The 11172-nt window shown below is 34.9% G+C and overlaps 1 protein-coding gene across 3 annotated transcripts in view; it reads left to right on the top strand.

Moving 5' to 3' along the window:
* LPGAT1 (lysophosphatidylglycerol acyltransferase 1) overlaps positions 1-8440 on the top strand; it is an 87701-nt gene extending 79261 nt beyond the window's left edge. For all 3 annotated transcript variants that reach the window (XM_051998436.1, XM_051998435.1, XM_051998434.1), the window contains 2 exons: positions 1895-2001; positions 7667-8440. In XM_051998436.1, coding sequence (XP_051854396.1) covers positions 1895-2001; positions 7667-7818 — 259 coding nt within the window. In that variant the 3' untranslated portion in view covers positions 7819-8440. The remainder of the gene's footprint in view (positions 1-1894; positions 2002-7666) is intronic.
* The last annotated feature ends 2732 nt before the right edge of the window (positions 8441-11172 follow it).

Below are 11172 nucleotides of genomic sequence, written 5' to 3' on the forward strand. Positions count from 1 at the left end.
TTCATCCCTCTCAATCTTATTTTACTATTCATTTATTTGGTAAAATTTGATGGGAAAGCTGGAAAGCAGTCTGACAGAAATTGGGCTTAGAGTAATATCTTACATGATTTACCAAGATAAGGACATCAAGGGAGACATTACAAGAACATTTGAAGAATATGGAAAATATTACTTATCAGACTTATAGATAGATGACAAATTTATTAATGAGCAAAAGATAGTATTGTGAGATATAAAATGGATGATTTAAATTAAATTTAAAATAGCTTGTACAAATAAAACAAATGTAGCCAAGATTAGAAGGAAAACAGAAAACTGGCGGGGAAATGATATACACAGTTCCTCAGATAAAGGTCTCATAACTTCTAGATCATTATTGATTAGAAAAATGCAAATTAAAACAACCTTGAAATAGCATTTTACATCTTACAGATTGACTATAATGATAGAAGGGGAAACTGACAAATGTTGAAACTGATGTTGAAAAGTTGACTTTAATTAATTGTTGGTGAATCTGTGAGCTGATCCAACCATTTTGGAGATAAATTTGGAATTATGTCAAAGTACCCATATCCTTTAACCCAGCAATACCACTATTAGATCTATTTTCCAAGATGATTTAAGGTAAAATGAAAAGAACCTATATATTCTAAAATATTTATAACAGCTCTCTTTGTGGTGGCAAAGAGTTAAAAATTATAGAGTCCCATCTCAAAATTTGGGGGACTAGGAGGAAAAAAGTTGTATACCACCTGTATTTGAAAGGAATAGCACATTGCACATACTAGATCTGCAATTTCAGATGCAGTCCTCTGTTGTTCTGTCCCACTTTGCTATGGAAATGCTTGTCTTATTAAGTTTAGAATAAGATAATTTTTTAAATGAGCTCTTTGAACAGGGACCATATTTTTTACTTCCTTTGTATCAATTCCTCAGCCTCAAGTAGAGTGCTTAGCACATACAGGCACTTTGCAGATGTTTGCTAACTGCTTTACTGACTTGAAATCAGGAGGTTCTGGCTTAAAGTACTGACACTTAACTAATTATGTAGTCTGAATCTTCATTTCCTCATCTGTCAAGTGGAGATAATAGTACCTTTGTAGTACCTAAATGATGTCATGTATATAAACCTTGTAAAGATTGTTATGCAAATATCACTTGTTATTATTATCATTGTTCTTGTTTTCATCTTATATTTGACAAGAGTTCAGATAGAAATGAGACTTGGGGATGTTACTGTCCTGTTTTACCATCCTTTTTATATTCAGTGTTCTGTAGATGATTCCATATATAGGTGGTAAAACATCTACTTTCTATAATCGAATGAAACTTATTTAAAAGTGCACATTTCTTCAGTTGGCTTACTGACATTATTTTTGGGATAGTTCCAGCAGCAGATGAGGTTATAGGACACTGTTAATGAAAATTTTTTTTAATTTTTGCTTGATTTTTATATTTTGAAAGTTTTTCACTCCATGTAGCTTTTGGAGACCACACAGGTATTTAGTATGGTAACATGTATTGAAAATATTATTCCTAAATTTTGTATATATTATTGTTAAATAAATTGTGGTAGTTGTGGGCAACAGTTTCATCTATGATAATCATCTAGTTCTAGTATAATTGTTTATTCTTAGTGACTTTGTTATTAATCCTTATTATAAATGATCTTGCAAAAAGCTAAATTTTTGAAAATAGGTATATCTGTCTGCAAATAGCCAATTGGATTCTATCCGAATATCAACTATTAATAAAATATTAAGAACATTTGTTTTGACTTGAATATAATAGTTTTGATGTCTCTGATTTGCAAAGGCATCAGAAGCATTGTGGGAAAATTGAATAATTTTGATATTTAAATCTGTATGGCTCTATATTTTGATATTTTGATTAGGATTTTTCCAATTAAAGATGTACCTTTGGAGAATGATGCCCTTGCTAATTGGCTCTATCAGCGATTCATTGAAAAGGAGGATCTCTTGTCACACTTTTATGAAACAGGTAAGCTTTTTTTCCAGAAAACTTATACATGAAGTATATGTCCATTTTGCTCAAAGATGATTATTAAATAGATAATGATGCTTTGAAATCTTACAATCACTTCAAAATCCTTTATAATAATCCATATGTGCCAATAATTGTGTTTATTTTTTTCTAAAATATTAACATCATTACCCACCTTAGTGCTGATCACACACTTGAATACATTTGTTTACCATTTTATACCTAGATCGTTGATAAGTAATAATTAGGACTGTCTTGCCAAAAGATTGCCTCCTATAAAGTGACTACTTTGCACATTTCTGTATACAAGCTGTCTGGTTGAAAAATGGTTTAGAGTGTTTAGAATAGAAAAGGTAAGCCCTTTAAGAAACAAATTGATAGTGAGCTAGAAGTTGCTTTACTTTTAATTTTAACTAGTTTATGGAAAATAATGCATAAAGTGGTTGATATTCAAAAACTTGTTTAAAAAGGTAAGTTGGTGCTTACCAAAAAAAAATTTTACCAAGGAACTTTTTTTCCTAAGTCCTAAAAAAACAAGGACTTCCATAAGTCCTAAGTTTCCTAAGAACTTTTTCCTAAGAAAGAGATATCAGTACTGTAACCTATTTAACATGTAAAGGACTGCTTGCCATCTGGGGGAGGAGGGGTGGAGGGAGGGAGGGGAAAAATCGGAACAGAAGTGAGTGCAAGGGATAATGGTGTAAAAATGTTACCCTGGCATGGGTTCTGTCAATAAAAAGTTATTTTAAAAAATTAAAAAATAAACAAATCTCCTCTTTTTGAAGGGGGAAAAAAAAGATATCAGGGATTTTATAGTGATGCAGAAAGCCATACAACAATCATATGCTTCTCAAAGGTAGTAATATTCTCCTTTCTTCTGGAAGAAGCAAAGGAAAAGTTTTCCAATACAAATAGTGATAGAGGTTAGAGAAAAAGTAGCACTGAGTATGCAATGGGGGCATTAAGTGAAGCAAAGTATGAAGTAGATTATTAAAGGCTTTTTATGTATAGCTTCTCTGAGACCCTGAAGAAAATCTGAATTGGTGAGTTTAAAGACAGCTTGTGAGCTGTATAAAAGATTTTTTAAAATAACTTTTTATTGATAGAACTCATGCCAGGGTAATTTTTTACAACATTATCCCTTGCATTCACTTCTGTACCGATTTTTCCCCTCCCTCTCTCCACCCCCTCCCCCAGATGGCAAGCAATCCTTTACATGTTGAATAAGTTACAGTATATCCTGGATACAATATATGTGTGCAGAACCGAACAGTTTTCTTGTTGCACAGGGAGAATTAAATTCAGAAGGTATAAATAACCCAGGAAGAAAAACAAAAATGCAAGCAGTTTATATTCATCTCCCAGTGTTCTTTCTTTGGATGTAGCTGCTTCTGCCCATCTAAAAGATTTTTTAATATCTGAAATATAGATAAAAAATTTTACTTAATTCAGAATATGAAAGTCAAGGCTGGACAAAACAGTGATAGAGAACAGTTGAAGTTGGGATAGGATAGGATTTTAGGTTTATCTAAATGTTTATATTTCCTTTTAAATTTTTTTCTAAATTGAGTAGATATATTAAATGTAGTATTTTAGTTACTTTTTCATAGGAAAATATCATTGTATGCTAATTTTTCAATTAGGGAAAATGTAGTCAGTGATTCATATAATTGATAATTCAGGGTACCACATTTATCTGGGGGCAGCTATTCACATTAAAAACATGAAATATTGGAATAGAGAGTGGGGTAAAATAGTCTTGATTTGTTCTTTCTTTGGATAACCATATTTTTCTTTGTCTCAATTGTATTGTTTGAAAGTATTCTCTCCCTAACCCCCTTCTTTTCTCCCAGCATAAGGCACTTTAAACCAAGGTTATTATAAATCTAAGGCACAAATGACAAACCTGTTCTAGTTAACAAAGAAATTTAAGATCAAAGAGACTCTCTAGACATGTCATTAAAATGACAAGTCTTTATGAGATTGCATAAAACTATAGGATTAAATTTTAGTTAGATGGACAAATGAATAAAAAAAAATTTATCTTTATCACTGATGACATCTGTAGTTAAGTGAATCTATACAATAAAATTAATGAAACCTAATTTCTTAACAATTATAGTTTCACTTCCTTGTTAAAAAGTAAAATACAGAAATGTTTTCTAACATGCATAATTGCATAGTACATTATTGGAATAAATTATTCATGCCTAATACAGAGCAAATTAAGTAGAAATGGAGTTCACTTTCTTCATGTCTTAACTGCAGAAATACAATTAGGAATTTGAAGAACAGAACAAAAATGGTTAACAGGGAGCCATCATCCAAGAAAAGAAGAGAGATTTTAAAAATATATACATGTTCTTCATAAGTTTTAAGTCATGAGAAAGAGAATAACTTTATCATTGGGTGTTGAAATAATTGATTAATTTAATTAGCCATTTTCAATAATCTGTGAATGACCAGAAACACAGAAGGAGCACATTAGGATTACAGGAGGGTGAGAGTTCTGGTTTTCAGAAAAGGGAAAAGAATGGAGCCTACAAATTATAGTTAGTATATTTTACCTTACTTCCTGGCTAAATTCTATATTTTATTATTAAAGGGATACTTGTGGTTTTTTAGACTAGGAAACAGGAGGTGGCTAGGTGGTTCAGTGGATGGAGTGCTGGGCCTGGATTCAGGAAAATGTGAGTTCAACACCATCCTCAGACGTGTACTAACTGCCTGATCTTAGAAGTCACTTAACCTCTGTTTAATCCACTGGAGAAAGAAATGTCAAATGCTGGCAGTAGCTTTGTCCAGAAAATTTTGGACAGTTTTTGCCTGCTGCGGGCCCCACAGGGCCATACCACAATCAAATGGCGTAGCGATAACAAAGAAACAGTGATCAGCTAGAACTCCTGTGATCGCATTGCAAACATGTCATGCAGATGCAACTCATTTTTTTTTGACAATTAGTAAACTAATAGATCAGGGGAATGCTATAAATGTAATTTACCTAGATTTCAGCACAGAATGACAGTCTTTCCTTCTGTTTTTATAGATAGATGGGAATATGAAGTACATGAGAGTAATAATTAGGTGGATACTAACTGGAGAAATGACTAAACCCAAAAATTAGTAATAATGAGCTTAATGCCACCTCCAAAGCTTCAAAGATCACCTCCAGCCATGCCCCAGGGTCCCAGGTCCCTATATTAGAAGAGAGCTGCACAGGATAATTGGACAAGTCCATTGTTCGGAGTAGCAGACAGTAGATCATTTACAGGAAGGCCATATGTTAGCTACGGTCACTCAGAGAAGGCAAGGACAGGGTCAGCACACCACAGAACAGCCCCCTGGCTCCATACTCAAGCCACAGCCCTGGCTCAGCACCCACAGAGGCCTAAGCTGCTGGGGTGCTGGTCCTCAGGCCGGACTGCCAAGGTGGGGCACCAAGTCCCCCCTGTGGCATTGTGTCAGGAGTGCTTTGGAATGGGGGTTCTATACAAGGTGCAAGGGGTCCCTAGAAGGTGAGGCTACATGGCAGGTGATGGATTTGAGCCAAAAAGGAGTTTCTAGAAAGGGGAGGGAGTCAGTGCTAGAAGAAAGGGTAGACCCAGAATCACAGACATCTTCTGGACTGTGGCACAGTTTTCTTAATGACTTGGACAAAGTTTAGTGTTTGTACTAATTGAATTTGTAAATGAAATAAAGCTATGAAAAATGGCTAAAATGTTGGATAAAAAAGAATCCAAAATCACCTTGACATGTTTGAAGGTTGGGTTAAATCTCATAAATGTACAGCGGAATTACTTATTCTCTCCAAGCCTCAGTTTTCCTTACCTTTAAAAATGAGCAGATTAAACTATAAATGATGGAAATTTTTCAGCACTAAATCTATAATCCCTGTAGAAAGAGAAGTATATTTAATATGATCAAATATGAAGTCTCAAACCTGAATTTTAAAAAATTGGCTTCACAAGCATAAGGAGGCAAGGCAAGGTAGATAATTGTTCATCTTTTTTAGTGAGCTGTGCAATCACAATACAAGGCAGAAATGTAATATATAGTAGAGAAAGGCGAGTGGGATTGTTAGACTGCTTTAAAAGAGAGGCCTAGTGTCCAAAACAAGAGAGGTGATAATCCACTTTCATTCTCCCCTAATCTGACAGTATTTTGAATATTGTACTTAGTTGTGGACAACACCTTCCCCCCCAAAAAAAAATGCTTCATGGAAAAGAAAACCTGGATTCTGCCCACAGGGATAATGAAGAGTTTCTAGGATCACTTGTCAGAGGAGAGTTAGCAGAACCATGCTATATAACTGAGTCTTTAAAGAGCTCTCACAGGACAGGAGGTTAATAACCTTGTTTTGCTTGACTCCATAAGGCAGTGTGTAGAAGCTGTAAAGAGGCAACTTCTGGTTTGATGAAAGAAACACCTTTTTAACAAGTATAGCTTTTCAGAAGTAAGGTGAGATTGCCTTGAGAGATGGAAGGGACTTGAGGTAAATGACGTCTTCAGTTTCTTCCACTGATTCTTTGAGTTGATTGGTGTTAAAAACAGCCCCAGTTATATAAGCTGCTCGGAAAGGTTGGGTCGGAAAGATATCAAAATAATAACCAGCTTTAAGGTTTTGCAAATCATTTTACACATGTTCCCTCACTTGGTCATCATGACAATTGTATGAGGTAGGTGCTGTTATTGTTCCCATTTTTATAGATGAAGAAGTTGACTGTGTTGCAAGTTAAGTGACTTGCCCAAGATCACACAACTAGTAATATGTCTGAGTCAGGATTCAAACTCAAGACCCTTGACTCCAAGTCCCACATTTTATCTGCTATTCCACGTGGAAAAGTTAAGAGTATTTTTATTGCCTATTCAGTATTCATTTAAACAGTACAGAAGTCTGTTCTTGGCACTTGTCCCAAGCAATGTAGCTACATTTCTGAAAATCATTTTTGGACTTACAATTACTTGGGCTTATTCTAATGGAAGATGGACACCAGAGACAAGATGAATTGAAAAATGCTTGTGTAGCGGATAGAGTATCAGCCCTGAAGTTGGGAGGACCTGAGTTCAAATCTGGTCTCAGACAGTTAATACTTTCTAGTTGTGTGACCCTGGGCAAGTCACTTAACCCTAATAAAAAAAAAGGGAAACTAAAATACTCTTTATATATCCTTTATGCAGAATTCTGAAGGCCTCTTTTGAGAATAGATTATAGAACTTAAAGGTTTTGCTATAAATTTGTTACAATTAAGAGGTATTCCTATGGTTCACATTGCCTATTAAATTAATAACAAACATCAAACAGTGTTGAAAAAGGTAGAGTATAATAAAAATGACTTTCAAGTAGTAGTGACTATTTCAGAAAATAAATATATGTTTTTTAACCTGCTCCTCCTTCCCTTTATGTAATTATTTTCCACAGAGTAATATCTTATTTTGAAAGACAAAAGTATATATAATTCCCTTATTTCTTGACAAAAATATTAGGTAAAATGTTATGGAAATAGCAGGATTGATTACTGAAGATAGCCTCAAAATAATAAAAGATGCTTTACAATAAATTCATAGTTCTACCAACTTTTTTGGCCATAAGGATGGTAATGACTGTTTTCCAGAAAACTTGCTACCACACAAATTGATTAACTTTTCTGCTTTATTCTTTTAGGAGCTTTTCCTCCCCTAATGGGCCAGAAGAAAGCCATTTCTAAAGAGATGACTCTCAACAACTTGTGGCTATTTTTCATACAGTCCTTAGCATTTTTATCTGGCTATATGTGGTACAACATTCTACGGTATTTTTATCATTGCCTATTCTAGGAGTTGAATGGGACCTATGGACACCATAAGAGTTTAGGCTTTTGCAAATGTGCATTATATTACATGTGCAAATGAGAATATACGCAAGTAAAGGAAATTGGATGGCCAGCTTAATTTTTATCCCACTTTGGGGAAATTTTAAAACTTTACTAAAAGTGAGGATCAGTAATATAATGACCTGCTAATGTATTTTAAGAACTTTCCATGTTTTTAAAAGGTATACCATACCACAAACGTAACACAAACATGCTATTGGCTGAAGAGGAGATTATGACATCATCCTGGAAGACTTAAAAGAAATTATATCACCACTGAATATACTTGGAAACTTTTAAGTTTAGAAAGCTCGATTTTCCTCTTATCCAATAGTCTGTACTACCAGTGTTCTAGAGATCCCTTGTTTCCACTGATTGAAGTTATGTTGCCACTCACATTTCTGGGAGCATTTGGGGCCTCCTGCATAACTGTTTCTTGGTCATCAGTTTCTATTTTAAGACAAAAATGAAAAAAAAAAACCACCATTCCTAAACACCTAAGTGAAATATAGTGTCAGAAATTCTCTGGAAAAACGAGTGCTCATTAGGCCTAATAGTACTAGGGTGTGCTTAAACAACAAGAGAGATTAGTCTCAGCTCTCTCAGCCTCTACTTTGTTGAGTTTATCTTCTACCATCATGTTTACACGTGCTATTGCTTTCCCATTTCCAAGGGAGGGAAAAAATGTCTTGTCATTTGGTTTCTGATGTTACATTTCATGGATTAATTATCTCTTGCAAAATGCACTTTTTAAGAGATTCTCATACAGTGAAGGAAAAGTCTGTGGCTTGAGATGGTTTGAATTTGTCACCAGTGGGTTTCCTGAGAGGCCTTGCTGCCTCCAGAGGTTTCCGTGGGTGCTGATGCTCTTCAACAAGGCTGCACTTTGGGGATGTACCATGGCGTATGTGACAGAGAGCTCAGAAGCCTTTTGTTTCGAGGAATTTTTTTTCCCATTTTGATGTGCTACACTAAATACATTTGGGGATGGTTAAAACACGTAATGCCAAACAACTATATATGTTCTGTTTAGGGAGAAAATAGACTAGTTAGTTGATTAGAAAACTAATAATAGCTAGAGCCAGGTAATGGCTTAAAAATGATAGGAAGTTATTCAGTCTCCTGTGACAAGATAACAAACATAGCCTTCTAGATATCTGTACAAACAGCACTATTTTCACCATATCAAAAGTAGTTGCTAGTCTCAGGAGAAGGAAGGTTAACTAGGAGGCAAACTATTGCAAATGCAGCCTCGCCTCTTCCAAAAGCTTTTAAAGTAGTTCTTATTGATTCCTAGAAAATCTAGTTCTTGTCATCCTGTTTGTGATTTACCTCGTGATAGAACCAAATTCTTTCTACAAAAGAGCTACATCGGTACATAGTTTAAATGTCAGATGTTGAGCTATTGGGTGTTTGTGGTTTGGAATTGTAAAATTATTAAGATCCAAATAAGTCAGTTTGTAGTGTTCTGTGCTGTTGGCAACATAGATTCCCCTGTTGCCTCTAATCACACAAATACCAGTTTTGATAGGTAGTCTATAAGATAAAAATAAAACTAAATGTTTTCCATTTAAAGTAAACCAAAAAATAGAAAGATGTGAATTTCCCCTTAGTTGTGTGGGAAAAGTTAGTTAACACCAAATATAAGCCCACAATAGCTTCATCTTTTAAGGTAACTCAGTGCATATGTAACAAAGAACATAACGCAGTAACTGAAATACCTCATTGACTGGAAATACTGCTATTGATAAAATGCAGAAATGTTGGTGTACCTAGTTTGAGAAATACTAAGATGAAATTTTGAAACCCAGCTTTTCATTGAGTGCCCATACACACAACAACAGTATACACACACACACACACACACACACACACACACACACACAACCCAGTTCACCCTAGGGGCACTTAAGGAAAGGAGGAAAAAGTAAATTCTGTTTGTGCCCCTTCATTTGCAAACCCCTATTCTGTTGTTTTCCTCCTCCATAGTAATGTAGTTGTATTTTTTTTTAAATCCTTTATTCTGATGTTCACAGTTGAAAAAAAAAAAAAGAGTGTTCTATAAAGGGATAGTTAAACTCTTTAAATGATTGCATTCGTCTGAAGAAGCTCCATCCTGGAATATAATACTTTTCCACAGTAATGGGTGGTCAAACAAGACAAATGGCTATCTATGCCAGTTACTTACATATGGTGGGTATGGGCAGTGTATAGGTGGGTATACAGTTGACCCAATAACTTCTTAAATTATTTTAAAGCATATCTTTGTTTGTAAAACATGTTTGTTTCAGAGCACTGATTGTAGTTTCCTTCTTGTGAGTAGTGTTCTCCTAGCTGCACTAAAGAATGTGAAAGGAGAATCAGTGTTCCTTCCTCTATGGTAATCAGGGTGTTTTCTGTTGTTGTTGTTGTTGTTGTTGTTGTTGTTGTTGTTGTTTTAAAAACCAAACTGAATAAAACCTTCCGGTTTGCAGTGTAGTTTTTGTGTTGAAAGGGAAGGAAATTCAAAGGACTCACATTTTATCAAGACAAAGCATTATAAAGCTTATAGGAAATAGTCTGCTAGCTAGCAGAAGTTGTTTGGAGCTCACCAGTCTAAGTTACCCTGTGGAGCATCGCCTCCTCTGCACTTGCAGTTCACTTGGCCTACCTAGCACAACCTCAGCAGAGATGAGCGTGTACTGCTAGAAATCCAACAGTCCTGAGCGTCGCTTTCTTCTTGGTAGGACCAGTAAGTTGGTTTCAGTGACTACAAAAGTGATCTAAATACACCAGTTGACTGTCACTTTTAGAATCAGTTGGTGGTTTAGGTGCATTGCTGTGGAGAAACCCATTATCCAGGGGAGGCTTGAGGGTAAATTGAAGAAAGTAATAAAGGTTTAAAGGGGAAACAGGTTACCTACTACATGTAGTTATGAGTTTCTAGACAATAGGTCTTTTTTTTAAGGTAGTTTGTGTGTTCAAGTCTACATGATTGGGTAGTTTCTTCATTACAGCCAAACCTTGTTTATTATCTGGATAAATGATAAATGAAATTCACAGATAATCCAAAAATGTACTATATCTATTAGTTTCAGTCTCCTCTCTAGTCAAACCTTTAATGTTACAAGAACAAAAGTGACTGATTTGATTTGTAGCTTCCCTGGTCTTGTATTTGTGAATGTGCTGCTGAGCAGTTAAATGAACAATGGCAACCATTAAGAGGAGAAACAACAAGCGTAAATAATCCACACACTGATTAATCAGTTCCTGAATAACCAAGAGTTGGCTGTAATACTGTTCTCAAACTGTTTTGTTAAATTGAAATCTTAAATCAGCA

The sequence above is a fragment of the Antechinus flavipes genome, chromosome 4 (genome assembly GCF_016432865.1).
Source record: "Antechinus flavipes isolate AdamAnt ecotype Samford, QLD, Australia chromosome 4, AdamAnt_v2, whole genome shotgun sequence".
Lineage (NCBI taxonomy): Eukaryota > Metazoa > Chordata > Mammalia > Dasyuromorphia > Dasyuridae > Antechinus > Antechinus flavipes.